The sequence below is a fragment of the Bactrocera oleae genome, chromosome 5, assembly GCF_042242935.1.
Source record: "Bactrocera oleae isolate idBacOlea1 chromosome 5, idBacOlea1, whole genome shotgun sequence".
NCBI lineage: Eukaryota > Metazoa > Arthropoda > Insecta > Diptera > Tephritidae > Bactrocera > Bactrocera oleae.
Window position 1 is genome coordinate 15,949,030 of NC_091539.1, and position 19,734 is coordinate 15,968,763.

Consider the following 19,734-nt stretch of genomic DNA (forward strand, 5'->3'; position numbering starts at 1 on the left):
AGTTTTTTGAAAGAATGGAATCTAGAGAAACACCTCAGGTCTTGGAACACAAGCAACACAGGGCATACCACAAATTTACTTTGGGGTAGTGTTGATAGTGAACAGCCCAATAAGCTCCTACTTCTAGGCAAAAGGAAGCATATAACATTGTAGGGCTCATCACAGGGCAGGGTAGGTGGATTAGGCGGAGTTCAGAACATGCGCGGAGGATGATGAGACGCTGGAACGTTGTCTATGCGAATGCCCAGCCTTCAGCCGTATGAGACGGGACGTATTCCGTAAATAAAAGTGATGATTTTATCCGTCAATGTGAGCTGTAATGATTTCCAGTTTAACTTCACTTGGTGGAAGACATGTCTAAAAGGAAAATATTTGCTCTTAGAACACACAAACATACATGTATTCGAATATATTATATCATTCATATTTCAATACACAAATACTAAACTGCACACATACCACAACCTTTTCGGGAAGGCTACGGCACTTCGTTATCGGAATTGTCGGCCTTTGCAGTTTTTCTGCATGAGTAGATCGGTATTTTTTGTTTATAAATTTAAAAGTAAAAAAATATACCAATAATTGAAATCAATCTGGTTGATGCGAATAAAATAAACAACAACCAAATGGGGAAACGCATTCGCAACGTTAAAACCGGAAGCGACTTTTCCTGCGACAGTGTCATCAACGGCAAAATCAGCAGTCTCGCAAAGCAGAGCAAACCAATGAATGGTGTAAAAATTAATATCCTGGAAAAATCATCAGCAGTCAGAAACTGTACTTCACCTACACCACGAAAGCATCGACACGACACATCGCAGCGCACTGCAACACCACAGCCAACAAAATCACTGTCAGCAATTTTTTAAGCATATTTAAATTTTTTTTATTGTTTTCGTATAATTTTGGTCTCGTCGTTGCGGTCGCCGCAATTTCCGCGCCCAACAACGTGCGGCGTGAACAATCTTACTTCAGTGCGACACACCGAAATTTCATCGCGCTTTGCAGTAAATGATTTATGAAATTGTTGCTTTCAGATCTTCATCGTCAATTAAGCACAGCCCGTGCAACGCGCCCTTACATAAGTACACATACACATACGTATCTTATATGTAAGTACGTTTGACTTCTTTTTCATCTTTTGCGAGTTAAGTGAAAAGAAATTTTCAATCTTGCTCATCATTATTACACTTACATAGGTACACCACATTTCATCCTACTTCCAAAGAGCAAGCTCGTGCAATATGCCGCAGGCATTTTAGGGGTGTTGATTGCGTGGCGAATCCATCAAGGTTCATTTAGAACACCTGTCTTTCACTCTACATACTTTATTGAATTTAATACAATTAGCTTTTCTATTCTCTAACTGAAGTACCTATGGATATAAAAATACCAATACGACATTGAAAATATTGAGAATATAAGGTAAAAGTAACTGGGACCAAAATACTCTCTCATTCTCTTGGTGTGTAGAGTGAAAATGGTTAAGAAAACACTGAATTTCATTAAAATATCGCACATAACGACTAAAATTTACTGTTTCAAGTCAACCGGAAAGACTGAAATCACTATATTGGTTATGGGTGCTAGGGGTATATTGTCCCAAATCCATCCAATTCGGCAAAACGAATTATTATACCGAGAAAAAGATGCTCTCTGAGTTTCATTGAGATACCTCACAGATTGAGCGATACAAGTATGTATGGTATAAGGTCCACTGGACGTTTGAAAATCCTTAGCATCTATTAGGTATATGGAGACTAGCTATTTTTGATACAAGGACAGAAAATCATCATAGAAAGATACTCTGTGAATTTCTTTAAAATAACTCAAATATTGACCGAAATATACGGGTAAAATTTACCTCAATTTTGAAAATTTTTATATTAGGTATGTGTATTGGGACTAGGTAACAATGGCACTGAGATCCACATATTTGGTATCTGGCGGCTTTAAAATTTCTGGTCCGATAATTTTTGGGTTAGACCTGCAAAGCGTTGTTCCGATGTCTTCATTGATATTTGATTTGATTTATGTATTTACTGTAAAGTGAAAGGATCAGATGGAATTTAAAACTGTGTAATATGGGAAGTAGGCGTGTTTGTAGTCGCTCATAGTGTTATGCATCAACTTTGGTTGACATACCCTTAGCCTTTTTCTTAAACTGAGTTTTATGCAGCCCTTCCGTATTTTTAATACTTTTCAACACAATTTACTGTTTTCAGCGATCTCTGAGGAGGGACATACAGTCACCCGGAATTCACTGCATGGACTCAAAAGCCGGTACTGGCAGCCTTTTCGGTCATTTTTAAAGTCAAAAATTTTTGAGCCCAAGTAGTACTTAAGTTATACAATAGTATTTAATATACGCATATTAATATAATAATTTATTTTTTACATAAACTCACATACTAAACTTAATACTTAAGTAAAAATACATACACATATAACTGTAGTGTCTAATCAATTTGTGTGATGGATGCTTCATCGGCGCTCGAGCAGCGACTGTTGTCGCCATCGGTGCGATATTTAATTGAGTCGATAATTTCAACATCGATATCACGTTCACAATTATTACCAGCTAGACTCGTACAGTTATCCACAGACGCACGTCCATCGGAGTCTTCACAATCAGGTTCAGATTTATTGTCATTATCAAAGCTGTTGCCATTGCCATCACCAACTGCAGCAGCTACGTTCGATGCGATCAGGTCTCGTGCTGCAAACTGACTGTAAAGTCGGGGTAAATGTTGCAACATATAACTAGCACTGCTCTTAGTTAAGGGTTGGTTTTCTTTGGCTTCACCCAGATCATAGTATTTGGTATAGTTTTCGAACTTGCTAGCCATGGCGGATGAGGTTAAATTGATCGCGTCAAGTGCATGTGACGCGGCAGGTTTATTGTCATTGGAACGAGGCACAGGTACAGTGAAAGCGGAACCCTGTCGGTGTTTGTTCAACAAATTTACATTAGAGCAGCTACCACCGGTAGTCTCTGAATCGGTTGCAGCATTGTTATCGTCGGCGTTTGTGAGCGGTGAAATATTTTCTTTCTTTCGATCGTAAATGTGACCTGAGACGCGTAGATCAATGAAAAAGTGCAGTGGATCGATGCCGTAGGGTGGGTAGAGCGGTGGATACCAGACTGGTGGCGGTGGTGGCAAAACCAAATCCTGTGGTGGCAAAGAAGCTGCAGGTGGTGTGTCCTGCAACACAGCTTCGGCTGCGCCACCTCTTTCATTCCCACTCTTATTAGAAGCAGTTGCAGCCACAGATTCGGGAGTTGGAATACCGCCAGTATCGCACTTGCTAATCTTGACATCTGTCGCATCCTTGGATTCATCTTCTAACTTGCGATACTTATTGGCTAAGTGAAAATATGGTTTATTTGTAAGCTCTAGTGGCTTCTCCAACACCACGGCGGTAGCATTGTTGTTCAACTGTTGTTGTTGTTGCGTTAGGAATTGCTGCTTCTCTTCCGCATCTTTGCGTTCGCGTAAATGTTCATAGTAAGGACGGTGCGCCCAAGTTCGTTTTCGGGGTCTTCGCGCCAACACCATCGACTGCTGCAGTTGTAGATTACGCGCGTTCTCGTTGTTGCGTGCCTGTACCAGAGAGCGCAGCATGTCACTGAAGAAAAAGTTGTTAGCACCCACTGGCGTTGAATACAAGTAGGGAGGCGTGGCTGCCATTAGTCGACTAACAAAGTCTTGATTGCGCATCTCATGAATATTCGACTTGCGCGGTGTCGCAGTAGATGTGGCATTCGTGGGCGAAGAGGACGCAGAGGAGGAGTTGGGTGTTGCCGCATCCTTTGAGCACTTCTGTTGCTGTTGCTGCTGCTGCTGTAAGAGCTGTTGACGTTGATGCTGTTGTTGTTGCTGCTGCTGCTGTTTCTGATGTTCCTCCGACATGGCCACCAGTCGAGCAGCTGCAATTGAAATAAGCTGAAGTGGGAGAGAGAAATAAAAGTGGAATGTAATGTCTATCTTCAGGAAAGAGCTGCAATTCTTAAGTATCGGAAACCCAAACACAATAAGAAACAATAAGACAATGACATTTAAATGTTCTTCTCGTGTACTTTTCAGATTTGGTAGACAATAAATGGAAACCTGTCGACAAAGCCCAACCACTCGTTTTGCATTTTGTCCCTAAGCTGAAGCAGCTTAACACTGAGTGCCGGAACAAAGCAGATTGTGTATTAAGTTGTTTTTGATTTCAATAAAATGCGCCAAGAGATTTATGTACTTAGGATTGCATTTAGAAATAGGAGTTTGGGATTTGCGTGTAACTTGTCAAGTAGTCTGTTTGATGTAGAGATGTATATCAGTGTCTTGCCGACGGGGCTGTAGAGAACGAAATAAATACGAGCTTCTAATAAAATAGTATAATTGTAGAAAAATCATTTGTTTGCTTATTTAAACACAAAACTTTATGCTGTAAAATTAAAACTATTTGTTTGGGACTAACCATCTTTCTGTAGAACCTCAAATGCGAAGGAACACCGAAAAATCCATGTTCTCTTCAACTTGCTTAGAGACTAAGTTTTCGCGACGGAGAGGTAAAAAACTATAAGAAGTAAGAAAGGGCTAAGTTCGGATGTAACCGAACATCGCATACTCTTGCAATTGCCGTAATCAAAGCCGGGGAAATACCTTCTGGTGTTGGCAAAACATTATTTTAAACTAGATGAAGTATTACTTTGATTTGATGCAAGGGAGTACACTATTATTCGAAAGACATTATTTCTGAATTTCATACAAATTTCTTACATATTGACTGATCGATGCGGTATAAACTCAATCGGAAATTCGAAAAAAATTATATTAGGTATCTGGGAGCTAAGGAAAGTATTGTCATCACAGAAATATTCTCCCCGAATTTCAATATTAGACCGTAAAATGAAATAACTTGAGGGCATTATTTGTGAAAAGTTTTTATTTGATAACTTAATCTTAAAGAATCACATGGAATTTAAAATTATGTTATATGAGAAGTAGGCGTGGGTTCTGTCAGATTTCGCTAATTTTTGTACTGTAATGATTTTTTCTAAAAGGAGGCGATGCCATGCTCATCGTGCAGCTTTGAGACCTGCTATAAAGCCCTCTTATGTCATCCTGGATGTAAAATTTAATGTCTCTGATGAATTTAATAATTGATTTATCGCACTTTTAGTAGGTTTTAACAAAACCGCTATATGGGGAGGGGGCGTGGTTATCATTCGATTTCACCTATTTTCGCGCTGTCGCAAGAGGTGTCAAAAAGATTTGTTCTGTGGACATTTGAGTGATAAAGCTTGAATAGTTAGGAGATATATAATATTAGCGGCGAGGCCACGCCCACTTTTAAAAAATTTGCAAGCCACAGGTGCCTCTCGTTATTGTGATTTATTGTAACAAACCGCAGCTTTGTATCTTAATTTGCGGCTTAGTAATGGCAATTTATAGGTTTTCGATTTTAGGAAAATTTGGTACACAAGATTATTTTGATATTCCCATTATATAGTAATGGGTGAAATCGGACTGCAACCACATCTACTTCCCATATAACAGTTCCATTTGATTTTTTCACTTTCCAGTATACAAATCAAGTAAGTTTATCGGTATAAAACTTTGCACGAATGGTGTCTTTAAGGCCTGCCATCTCAGGTCTAAAAATTGTTAAAATCGGACTATAACTATTCAAACTCCCAGATATCGGAAATGTAAGCCCCATATAGCTGACCCTTTACCGAAAATATCGGTCAATGTGTAAGATATACAATTGAAATTAGGGGAGAATCCTTTCCTGATAATTGTATGTCTGTATGTCAAAAATGGGTTGAATCAGGTCAATATTTCCCTTAGCCCCCATAAGTATTTATATGGGATACAAAGATAGTCAAACTTTTGACTGAATTTATACCCCATATATTAATTGGAGTGTGCGTGTTTTTCTTCTAATGCTGCATCTCTGTGCCTAAAATGGATACAATCAGGTGAAAACTTTCCCTAACCCCCATATAACTAATATCAGGATTTTCAAACAGCCGGTTAACTTTACACCTTATACATATATTGTTAATGGTACGTGAGTAACTTCATGAAACTCAGAGAGAAAAAATAGAAAACCCGGATCAATCATATACCTATCTTCCATATATCGAATAACATATTTTCAAACTTCCAAGGCCAACCGGAATACACATATATTGGTCAATATGTAAGATATCTTAGCAAAATTAACTGAACGTGTAATATTGGAAAAGCTTCAGTTTAATGTCGAAAATATGGGAAATTAAATTATACTACATAGTATAAAAATTTCCGATATTTTAACAAACCTTATTTTATTAATGGTTTAGCGGTAAACATGAATGGAGTGTTATTATCTTTATCTTAATGTCATATCCCTAATGTCATCAATTCCGATCTTCTGATTGACGTTTTGCACATCAACACATATTAAATTTAGCTTTTTCGGTTAAGTTTATGTCAGATATTTCTCATTTAATATAATATACACACACACATGTTAATATAATTTTCTCTGACGGGAAGTAAAATATAGTTATAAAATAAAACTATTTGAGTCTATGGCCTATAATATACCAAATTTGATTGTAATTCATTCACGCTTTCATTTTTATACTCTCGCAACCTGTTGCTACAGAGAATAATAGTTTTGTTCACCTAACGGATGTTTGTTTCACCTAAAACTAATCGAGTTAGATATAGGGTTATATATATATAAATGATCAGGATGAAGAGACGAGTTGAAATCCGGGTGACTGTCTGTCCGTCCGTCCGTGCAAGCTCTAACTTGAGTAAAAATTGAGATATCTTTATGAAACTTGGTAGACATGTTTCTTGGTACCGTGCGACGGTTGGTATTGCAGATGGGCGTAATCGGACCACTGCCACGGCCACAAAACGCCATTAATCAAAAACAAATAAATTGCCATAACTAAGCTCGGCAATAAGATACAAGACTGTTATTTGGTACACAGGATCACATTAAAGAGGGGCATCTGCATTTAAATTTTTTTTTTTAAGTGGGAGTGGTCCCGCCCCTAATAGATTTAATGTGCATATCTCCTAAACCGCTAAAGCTATAATAACAAAATGCACTGGAAGCAAATGTTTTTAGAACCTCTACCTACAGTGTGAAAATAGTTGAAATCGGGTAGCAACTCCGCCCACTCCCCATATAACGGTACTGTTAAAAACTACTAAAAGCGCGATAAATCAAGTACTAAATACGCCAGAGACATTAAATTTTATCTTTGGGATGGTATGAGATGACTTTATAGGAACCGCGTTCAAAATTAGACAATGGGCGTGGCACCGCCCACTTTTAGGTGAAAACCTATATCTTGGGATCTACTTAACCGATTTCAACCAAATTCGGTGCGTAACGTTCTTTTTATATTTCTATGTCATAGTGCGAAAATGGGCGAAATCGGACTACAACCACGCCTATTTCCCATATAACACCATTTTCAATTCCATCTGATTCTTTCACTTTCCACTATGCATATCAAGCAACAATGATTATACCGGGGTAAAACTTTGCGTGAATAATACGTTTAAAGTATGCCATCTTGTGACCAAAAATTGTTTAAATCGAACCAAAACTGTTCAAGCCCCTAAGTACTAAATATGTGGACCCCAGTGCCTATAGTTGACCTTCTACCGAAAATATCAGTCAATCCACAAAGAAATCTCAAACGAGTATACTATTTGACTTTGCGAGAGTATAAAATGTTCGGTTACATCCGAACTTAGCCCTCCTTACTTGTTGCATATGAAGTTTTTCCAATACCTGAATGTATTTTCCCAATTTTGATCCTGGCAAGTTGCAAGAGTATTAAATGTTCGGGTACACCCGAACTTGGCTCTTCCTTACTTGTTTCGATCGGCGATCGACTTGTAGAAAGAAAAGCATGCGAAGGTCCGCTGTGTTGGCCGAAAAAATTCCGAAGTATACAGTAAATGTATAAGCAATTCCCAATCCATGTAATTTCTCTTATTGATCGTTTCCTCCTTTTAAAGCTAGACTGGGGTGAAATAAGGAAACCAAGTTTTATATAATCTCAAAAATGTACAAAAAATCGATTTTATTACGATTGAATACCTCCTAACACTACTCAGAATCATCGATTTGTTGTAGTATTTTAGTAAATTGTAAGCTCGAATGGTAGAATATCTTACTTATCTCATTTTACGTCATCCAAAATCACTTCTTTGATGTTTTCATCCCCCATGTTGCACCTGGTGTAGAGCCCGGATAGCACTTATCAAGCTATTTTTGGCAAAGTTGTTATTAGCAGAACAATTTTAAAAAAGGTTTCGTTTACAAACTAAATTCATTTTTATAATTTTTTGCAAATACTAATAGTTGCGTCACTTAAATTTCAATATCTAAGAGTATATAACAATTGTCAATAGTTTGGAAAATTTTTCACGTGACTTTGAAGATTAGGTCCAACTACAAAATATATGAATTCAATTTCAAATGCACTTTCTCATAGAAAGCGCCTAACCAATCATTAATTATTAGGATTGACAAGATGAGTAAATATATACACCATTCTTCAGAATGTTACCGCTCCCGTCATTATAAGTATTTTTTAATAAATGTATTATACATATCTCTAATTAAAATACCAGACAGACTTCAGAGATCTGGCATCAAACGCAGCACTGTATGGTAATCAAACCCCTACTTTCAAAAACACACATTGAAAAAAGGTTGAGTTGGGCGCAGAAAACCATTAACCGTGATTGGAGCAATGTAATATTTCTAGATGAGTCCACTTTTTTATTGTTCAACCCCTTATGACGTGTTTGGCTAAGAAAAGAACAAAAATTTATTTAAAGGAGTGTTAAGCTCCTCCAAAAGTTACAAGTTTTTGGATGTATCTCTACATAACGATTTGGGTTTTGAGGTGCTTCACAAAAAACCTGAATGCCGTTAGAATGATAAAATTGTATAAAAGAGTTTACCATAACCATAGTTGGATACTCTAAGAAGGCAATGAGATGCATCAGACTCTGTACATCGTATTGTTACGATCGATTGACCATTACAGCCAACAGACGCCAATCCAATAAAGAATCTTTGGGCTTTAATGAAAGCCAAAAGCAAAATATGCCATTCCTGTGAAATAAGAGCTAAATTTAGTTGCTAGTTGCTATCAAAGTTGTTAGGCTATTATGGACAACGCTAAATATTGGAGCAAGTATTGAATAAACGTCAGCTATATCAAAACAGTGTATTTTCTATAATTATAACCTTTTTCATAATAAACGCTACCTACACTTTTAAAAACGAAAACATTATATATAAGAGCAGAGTTAATAAATTATTAAATACACATATGAACATATGTATAACCTTAAAAATATAAATTATATTTATACTATACACTGATTATGGTGTTGTCCTATTCATCAACAGTTTTTAACTTGTTTATGGTAAATTTACTTCGTTAAACAACACAATTACCAGTTTTCGAAAAAAAAAATTGTTCAAAACACAAACTGGTTAGTTAGTATTTCTAATTCAAGTGCCACCTAGGAAAACACAACAGCTCCAAGAGAACACATCATAACAATAACAACCGTTACCACATACGATTTAATATGATTTCGAAAAACAAGGAAAACTTTCAAAACTTTGACGGTGGACGATCAGCGGCACCAATGGAACTCCGACATTCAGCGTTCATTAGCAGTAGAGAGGCTAACGGGCTCAGTGTGAGATCTGTGTAGAGGGTAAGCTAGATGGCATTGGTGAAGCTTGGTGGTTAAAAATACAAGTGCACTTGTTAAATTAAAACACTTTCCCGGCCGCCACCTGCAGTGTTACATAATACTTATATATAAGCCGCCCTGTGCTACATATGTACATCGAAAATGTTTTAATTCATTTAAATGCCGCTACGGCGGGGCTTGTGCAGTGATGATTCGGCTGCTGATTGCCTGCCTTGACAACACCATATTTCGGCAGAAGTATGAATCCGTGAATGTATTTGTTTATGGTGTACTGTGCCATCCGGGTGCCGAAGCCAATCTGGCGCACTTGAGTTCTCTTCGCTCTTTTATTTTCGCATTTAAAAGTTTTTTATTGTTTTTTCATTTCGCTTATAAAAACAAACTTTTGACGAACCAATGTCGTCTAACGACATGTAACGGCAGCTGTAAAGCACTTCTCCTGATCCACGCACATCTCACACCCCTAGGTAGTGTGAACAGTAAATGTTTTAATTTGCCAGTATCAACTGGCGTACAGTGGCACTGGTGTTGAGTGTGAAAGATGCGCTAAGTTTAAATTAGATTATGCTAATTATGATGGTAGTCCAATGTTGGTTTTTGCGTGTGTAAGGGCGGGTGAGCTGTGGCGGTGTGTAATGTACCCATCGCCAGGTGGCGCTAAAATATTCAAATTCTGAAGCGGAATCAATTTGCATTTTGTGGTTTTAATGATGGATGTGCGACGGTTTTAGGCTCTCACTCCCCACTTTGCGTTACTAAAAGCCTTGCGAAGCTCTAAATATACATACATACATATGTATGTATCTCAATTTCAATTTGTTTTTACAGCGAAATGAAAAATCAACTTGGCCAACTTTTTTCATATAATAAATTTAATAAAAGTTTATTCTTACGCGCTTTATATTTCTTGCTGATTACCATTTGTAAAAGGCGCGACAAATAACTGGGAAGTTGTTGGCAGCTTCTCTGAAAAATGCGCCAACTGTGATAGTTTGTCTGAGTAAACCAATAAAACAACGCTGAAGTTTTTGCGTTGCAGGCAATTAAAACCAGCAGCTTTGAGTTTTCATATGAATGGAGTTTAAAGTGTTCAAATACACGGATAAACCAGTTATTTAAGGAAGCTCACTTTAATAGAAGCGTACTTTGTTAAATTAAGAAACAAAAGTACATTTGAAAATTGTTTTCCATACTTTTATGAAAATCACATGCTTTTTAAGTGAATAAGACACTTTTAAAATAATTTGGCGATATTTAAAACAAACAAAATTGAAATGTAGCGTTCTAAATTCATTGATTATTTAGGAAGTCAGGCATTAAGAAATAAGGAGGAAAGGTTCAACCGACCTGGTACTCCACGGTAGCTCGAATAGAAACTTAAATGTGCCTAGAATATCTTCAAACCCCATTAACAAGAAATATTTACATACGCCCAAACAAAAGTCAAAACGTGCAGTATTTAAAACATTACGACCATATTAATAACCAACCTTTAACATATTTTGGAAGCCTCAACTCAATGCAAATCTAACCATCAAACTTACTTCAAAGACAAAAAATTTACTGTTTGGACAGGCCATATTAATTCATACAAAACGAAACATCAATGAAAAAATCGTCATTATTCGGTTTCTATATACATTCCCTGGGCGTCTGATGCAAAAAACAAGTTACGCTTACTGCCATTAAGATCTCAAGATCAAGGCAATTGAGAGGACAGCGTTATTAATTCATTATTTTAGGAAGGTTAAAGAGTCATACTGTTATAGTCAAAACATAGTGGTATAGGTGTAGTCATGCTATAACTTCTGCGCCCTCGCATTTGAAATGTTTAACAGTTTTAATCAATTATTATGGTCTCAGGAATTAAATTCAAAATTACAATATATTTCCACTCTCAAAACCACATTTAAAGAGCTCTATCATCGATTGATTTTTTGTAACACTCTCACATCGAGATAGTAAGATAGATGGAGATGGATTACTGTCTATCAGATGGTTCGTATGCTCATGCAAGCGATAAAATGTGTAAACATGTTACACGTGTTGAATTTCAATACATGTGCTCTTTGGTAATTTGCAGTTTGAAAAACCACACCCCTTTACTTCCCATAAAACGACATATTGAATTCTATCAACTCCTTTTAATCCAATATATAAACTGATTTTATATACTTGTAGTGACAATGTTTCGTTTAGCATACGAGTATTGTCATTCCGTACCGTGGTCACCCATTTAATCCATACCTTCCACAAACTCCCATATACCCAATATAAATATTTTTGTTCCCCCGATTTGATCCTATAATGTATTTACGAAATTATTACCCATATCAACCAAATTGTATTAATTACACTTAACAATCGGTTCATAATTTACCTAATCATTTTAAAGTTAATTTTAACTCTTACATATTGCAAGATTCACATCATATCCATCTTTAGCTTAGATTATGCTAATTATTCATGTTCCGCGGTATCCTAGCTTTATATCGAAAAAAACGTATTTAATATAAATCTCTCAAAAACTGAATAAATAGACTATTACAAAGAAATATTTCAGAAATAAAATTTTGAACCATGAAACTATACAAGAAATTGAATATTTTACATACTTTATAAGAATCATACGTTTTTTTTTTTTGTTATTATAATCTAAAGAAACGCCAACCTTTCTAGACACTTAAAAACTTTAAGAGGTCTAATACAAGTCAGACTTCTTTCATTGCCATATAGGATTTACCATCGTTAAAAGATGATTAATTTGTTTACTCTTTAATGAAAGTTTTTGCACTGAACTCTTCCCATTTTGCTTTATGTATGTACTTCCTTCTCTTTTGTTGTGATAGTTTCTATATTATTCTATATATTCTATGTATAGTATTCAATACCGATACTATATATTATACATAGTATACTGTTATGACAGGTGTGAAATATAATCACTTGATAATCTCGGGCCAACTTAAAGAAGATTTAAGCGATGTTTTAAAAATATGATTAGTTTCAATATACCTAAGGGGCCTGCAGAGTGGACACTGAAAGCCGAGCCGAACGTAAAGCTGATTTCGATACGTGCTGATCGATTTTAAATACCGCAGAGTGGATGCGAGATTCAGCGCTGATTTTCGCGCGTACTTTGCTATTATACTCGTACATGTTTGCTTTTTAATCTGGTAATTTTTTTGTGCTTAAGCAAGTGAAAAGAGAAGACATGCATTTGTCAGATAAATAATATTTTGCTTCCAGCTTTGCACTAAATATTAAAAATAAGTATGAAAAACATCGTTTAATACAAACGGATTAATTAGATTTAAGACATGATCCTCAAAAGTTTTTTTTTGATTTAAGTATTATATGTGCGCCGTTTCTACGCCAGTCGGCTCCGAGAAACGCTTCAAAACTGTTTTCTCGCATTGATCAGCCTTACGCTTGGCTTAGGTCAGCTTCCACTCTGCGCTGCTTGTTCCGTTTAGTATGTAAGCGCACAGTTTTGAAGCTTTTTTCTCGCATTCGGCTTTTATCATTCACCTGCAGTGACTCTAACTATATGTACATATGTATATAAAGTTTTATGCTTCTTAACGGTCGTTATTCGAATCGCAACTCATACATTCTAAGTAACCCTATCAAAACTGAGGGTGGAAATCACTACTATTTATAAAACATTGAAAGGTTTATTGTTTGCAGAATTATTCAGTCGCGAAATTTTAGAAATCGAAAAGAAAACTTATCCTAAAATCGACTTGTTACTGACCCTGGGGGTATCTCTGGCCCGGAACTTTTTAGTTCGAAACTTGTGGACTGTTTAGGTAAAAGTTGATATTGACCATAAAAAATTTACTGATACAAAATATAATTGTATATTCATGTGTCTGTTTGTGGATACATCCATACAAGAATAGTTGAAAAATCCGTATTCGCTTGATTGATTTCACCCTGCAATCAAGTTTATGTACGAGTACATTTAAAAACAAAGCTTATATGTGTGCTATGACTTAAGATCGCACCATTGTGGTATAAGATAATTACGAGCAACATTACCATCGACGAACATTTCGACCCCTAACAGCCCTAGTAATCATGTGTGCGATGAGCGGCCGAAACAGACGGACATAACTGGCAGTTAACATCCCTTAAAATATACCTACATACATTTATATTTGGCGATTTCTAAAGCCATCTATAGTCTGAGGTGATAGATCCTTGTTCATATACATACATATATGTACATATGTGTGTGCACTTCATCTGCGAATACGAACTTACATTATATTTAAATCAATGTGACTCTGGCAGGGGCTACACCCCGTCGCATTTGACTGCGAATTAAATTTATGTGCCACTTGTGGCTTTAGGCGCTTCGTACTTTACTCTTACCTCTATAGTAATTACCATGACCGTTAACAGTGGATGTTAACGATAGCTGGTAAAGTGTTTGATGTATGACATGGTGTGACATGTGGCAAATGAAGTCATGTGTACGTTCACATCTATATATGCCTCGCAGACGTGACAATAATATGTGTGTCCAACATCACACATCACCTTAAACGAATACTATTTAGGTTTGAACCCAAACCGTTCCGGATGGCATTTATCAGCATTGTGCTGGGAGTTAAGTAAACTTTCCTTAGCAGTGCCGCTCTCTCGAGCACAGAAGTGTGTTAGTACCTAATAATATATGCTGTGTATGGAGTTGTGGGCGATGTAGTTGATGTACTCAATAAGTGTAACTTTAATTGAAAGAATATTTGTTGCATAACATGACAGTTAATAGATCGTTAACACTTTTTTAATTGATTTGGACGCGTAAAATATTACACAGCTCTAAAAAAAATTATTTTTTTTCTTGTTTTACTAAATGAAAATCTCGTTTTTGTTTCAAAAGTAATTCGCATGGACTCCTCAGAAAGAATGATGTCGCCGAATCCACAGAAATCTTTACATTCTACCACTGAAAGTAAATGGGAGGTGGAAACATCTCCAACAAAGTTTTTTCCTCACAATGAACTCAGTGATTTAATACGGTATCAAGTTAGGAATGGTTACGCAGTTTTTAAAGCGGTGGACGTGAAAGGATATTGTTTTTATTGTAGAAAATTTCCGCAAGTTGGTATGGAAAAGTTAAAATGTGGAATATTTGCAATTAATGAAATATACAGATTTTATCAAGGTTATGGCTGTTCCATAATTGAAGTTTCGAAAAGTTTGTGTATTATTTTATAATACAAAATTTTCTAAGCATAAATCACCAAATGATTAAGAAATTAAAAAAAAACATGTTGACAAACTTACAAACTCTAGGAGCAAATATGAGTATCAAGTTAAACAATATCTGCAATCCTCTGGAATAATTTTCGAATAATTTTGGAAATTATAGTGAGGCATAGAAAGAACGGTTTCACTAGGATCTAAAACTGATAGAAGTAAGGTATCAAAGTTGATAGATCATTATACAATGATATATTACAGGAGGTCAACTGAATTGTCAACTGGAACAATATAAATGAAATGCTCATAAACAGCGTTTTATTGAAATATAACATATGTTTTCGACATTTTTCTCTCTGTTTACTTGAATGTATCCTTATTTTTAAAACAAAACTGTCATTATCAATTAATATGTTATTTTGTTTTATGTTTCCTGATTTTTGTAATATAAGATAAAAATAAGGATTTAAAAATAAACAAGAGCAAATCTTATAAAATCATTGATAGTTTCAAGATTTGTGAGCCCAAATAAATATCTTATAAATAGCTAAGGCAACAAAACCACTGTAGACTAGTGTTATTTATAAAATTTCATGGAGGTAAAATCATCTCAATATTTTTAGAAAACTGTATAATTGGCTGAGACTTTAGGCATCCCAGTTAATCAGTTATCTCACATTTTACTCTGATATATTAATTTTAACGAAATCGCGTTATAATTTTAAGTAGTATTTCACTGCATCTACCGAATTATGTATGAGTTTTTGAGTCATTTAACAAAAATTGTTATACCCTGGAAGCAATTTTAACTGTTGAGCTCTAACTCCAAACTTGATTCAAAATTGCCAAGAGGTAATTAAATGTTCAAAAAGTTACGACGGTCCTGTACACCAAATGGTTTTACAATGGTTAAAACGATTTCAGATTGCTTTCTGACGAATACAAAAAAACAGTACTCTTCCATAAAGGCTATTGAATATCTTGCACGGCGAAATTCTTATGCTAAACAATTGATCAAAGAATTTCAACAGTAATTAGGTGCACAAAACCCCCCTGAAAATGTGCACAGAGGAATACAGTGACTCAATTAAAGTAAAAGCACAAAACTCGTCTTAGCTCCTGTAACTCAGAAACCGTTGTGAACGAAATAACCGTTGCAAGAAAAGTACTATTCAAAACCAACAAATTGATGACGTCGACATTTCATTTGGTAAGACAAGAATTTCAGATGTTCTAGGCATGTAGCTAGTATCAGCGAAGGTTGTTCTCAAACTGCTTAGTTTTGGTGATTTCTTAATTTCCGTTGAATGAGCTTTGCACAAGACTGGTCGAAAGAATGAAGGTCAAAGCTTATGTAGAACCGTAATGAATTTGCTCTTTCATCGTTATTTGTACATAATTTAATGGCTCTTGCCACTTACAGAAGTACAAATACATATGTATATTATGAATATCTGGCATTTGTCCCAATTTAAATAATTTTGTGCTTATGCCTTATAAACTTACATACCTTCGAAGGTTTGGTATTTTCTGCCGATTAGTGATTAATATTAATAAATAATTATTTTCGACAGTCCGTCAGAAACAGGTGGTAACCATATATTCAAACGTTTCGCCTACGACAGTTCTTTTATTTTATCTATTTGAAATATATTAAATTTTGCGGGGTGGGGTTGCTTTCTACTTATCTGTATACATACATATGTATTGTATATTGCATGGACTTAAAATATTGATAAATGTTTACACTATTTGTTTTTTTTTATGAATTTCACAACAGAATCGCCAATTTTATTTATCACGTTCAATTAGACGATTTAATTTATTTATTTATGCAATTGTATTATGACTACAATATCATTAATTGGATTATTGAAGTTTAATTAACGCACGACACGAAGTTATAATATTCAACGCAATGCAATAACGCTATTAATCCAACTGCCACTAACTACCGCTAACGATGACAGTTAAAAATGAAATGAGTTGGATTCTGGCTGAAAATTTTAAAATTATGAAAAACGCGCGCCACACTTGCCACTGCCAATAGGCAAAGCGTCCACAGCGCAAGAAATGCCGAGTCGAGCAATCGGCAACGGACGCAGCTACCAAGCCGCAAAACCACCCCCAAAGCTGAAGCGGAAGACACAAAGCAAAAGTACAAAAAAGCTGCAGCGGCATCCAGCTGTAACAATGACTGACAGTGGCTTCGTGTGTGGGGGAGTTGGTGGTTGCAATGACAATAACGGAATCACAGCAGCACAAGCAATAACAAGAACAAATATATTGGTGTTGCCTATGCGGCAAGTATCATTGAAGAAATCAACGCATCAACACCATCGCTGCAACAGCGCTAACACCATTGGTTGTATAGGAGACTTCACATCATCTGAGTTGAGTGATACATACGCACATACATACATATATATACATATATGTATATATATATATATACATATGTATATGTATCTCTACATGCAACGGCAACCTTGGTTATGGTTTGTCACTTATTGAAAACATACGCATATTCATACTTGTTGGCAATATTTTACACTTGTTCTGCACGTGGTTTACGTGGCTGTTGCTATTGTTCTTGTTGTTGTGCTGGCTGTGGCTTTTGACGTCTACATCAACTAGACTTGTCACTATGCGGTGATTTTGTCACTCAGCGTAAAACGTGGAAACGCATCAGCGTCAACTTCAAAATCTGCAATATAACAGTAAACAACAGCAACAGAGTTGTCAACTATCTCTGAATAAGGTAGTGTGTGTGTGTGAGCAAGAATTTGTTGCTACCAGGAAGCAGTCATCATTGTTATCAGTACGAAGTGATCTGATTTTCGCAGGAAGAGCACATGTGTGAAAACACAAAAAATCAAAACATCACATTTGTCGATTTATATACATACATACATATATTCAGATGTATTGTAGTATATATGCATTTAGAAACGTTTTCTATATTTTTCCCAGCATGTACATATTATACATACATATATGTACATAAACATGTTTGCATAAATTTAGCTACAACTAGGTATTTACGACGCGACACGTCCTAATTACACAGTCTTTAAATTTTTAATTTACAAGAACTAAAGTAAACATGTGTATATGTAATTGCAAAAATTTGCCCAGCAGCAATGAATACGTGAGGCGAAGAGAAATGTGTTGCTAAACTGGCAGCAATTGTTCGCCTCGCATCCACTTCCGTAACGCCACATGACTTAGCAACTCTTATTGGTTCGCATAAAGTCGCTGATTAGTGTCGCAATTTCAAAAATCTTCACTTAAAAATGTCTCGGATACAGGTTATCTACTTATACCACATTTGAATCGATTCAGCAGCAACTTCTATAAACCGATAAATGAATAAATAATTACAGTAACTCACACGTTTAACCGGATACGTGCATTGCTAATAATGTCACCATCCAATCATAAAGTAAAAAACTAAAAAATTTTATAAAATATACATCAAATTAAAGAAAAAAGTATTCTATTGTATTTTTGGAAACTTAAAAATAATAATAAATGAATATGCAGGGCTAAACTTAGGGAAATATCTCGCAACATACAAAATTCGTTCCACACAACTTACCGGAAAATTTCAAGAAGTAACGATAGTTCTGATCGTTGTTGAACAAACACTGAATATTCTTTTCTGCATATTAGTAATCATCTGTCAGTCTGTGAGTAAGCAACACGACAGCATGACGCTGAAAATTCGGAAGCTAATTATTCAGTTACAGTATTATATCTTCTCTTTCATGGTCCTCTTCACAGGCAAAAGCAAATTTAACTTGCAGGGATCTGATGGTCCAAGTTTGGCGGCGACCCAACGATGCTTACTTTCCAAAACTTAATAGGACAACACTAAAGCACAGGCGGTAATGATTTGTGGAAGCATATCGGGCAACCTACATTTTGTGCAAGGTATTATGAATCGTTTCCAATATGTTGACATTTTAAAGGAAAATGTAAAACAGTCATGTGTCACATTGGGAATTAAAGACAATTTTAAATTTTTCCAAGACAACGATGCGAAGCACTAATCGAAGATTGCTCGTACTTGGTTAATATACAATTGCCTCATGTATAGGATAACTACCCTAATTCCCAGGTCTGAACGTTATTGAGCACGCAGGGCAAGAAGTCAGTCGAAAATTGAACCAAAAGAAGTATTCCAGTGCTGCGATGCTTACTTTTCAAAACTTAATAGGGCAACACTAAAGCACAGGCGGTAATGATTTGTGGAAGCATATCGGGCAACCTACATTTTGTGCAAGGTATTATGAATCGTTTCCAATATGTTGACATTTTAAAGGAAAATGTAAAACAGTCATGTGTCACATTGGGAATTAAAGACAATTTTAAATTTTTCCAAGACAACGATGCGAAGCACTAATCGAAGATTGCTCCTACTTGGTTAATATACAATTGCCTCATGTATAGGATAACTACCCTAATTCCCAGGTCTGAACGTTATTGAGCACGCAGGGCAAGAAGTCAGTCGAAAATTGAACCAAAAGAAGTATTCCAGTGCTGCTGAGCTCCAAGAAGCTTGGAACGCAATACCACTAGAATTGTGTAAAAAACTTGTCACCTCTATACCAAGGCAACTAGAAACTGTTTTAACTGCAAAAGGATATGCTAAGAAATATTAGTAATCATTGGATTTTTTAAAAATGCGGTTAGTTGTGTGGAGCGAATTTGGTATGTAGCGAGTTATTTTTATAACGCTTTTATTAGCTTCAATTGT

The 19,734-nt window shown here is 35.8% G+C and overlaps 1 protein-coding gene across 6 annotated transcripts; it reads right to left on the minus strand.

Annotated features, from left to right (window-relative positions):
• Positions 1–2,359: 2,359 nt before the first annotated feature.
• On the minus strand, positions 2,360–17,029 carry LOC106619438 (probable basic-leucine zipper transcription factor R). Of its 6 annotated transcripts, XM_036371310.2 has the most exons (4): positions 16,483–17,029; positions 8,193–8,283; positions 7,804–8,038; positions 2,360–3,947 (listed from the first exon to the last, which is right to left on the minus strand). In XM_036371310.2, the coding sequence occupies exon 4, from the start codon at positions 3,912–3,914 to the stop codon at positions 2,460–2,462; it is 1,455 nt and encodes a 484-aa protein (XP_036227203.2). In that variant the 5' UTR covers positions 3,915–3,947; positions 7,804–8,038; positions 8,193–8,283; positions 16,483–17,029; the 3' UTR covers positions 2,360–2,459. The 6 variants fall into 6 exon arrangements, with proteins under 6 accessions (XP_036227203.2, XP_069966706.1, XP_036227202.2 ...); XM_070110605.1 differs by lacking the exon at positions 7,804–8,038; XM_036371309.2 differs by lacking the exon at positions 16,483–17,029 and having other exon boundaries at positions 8,193–12,305.
• Positions 17,030–19,734: the final 2,705 nt, after the last annotated feature.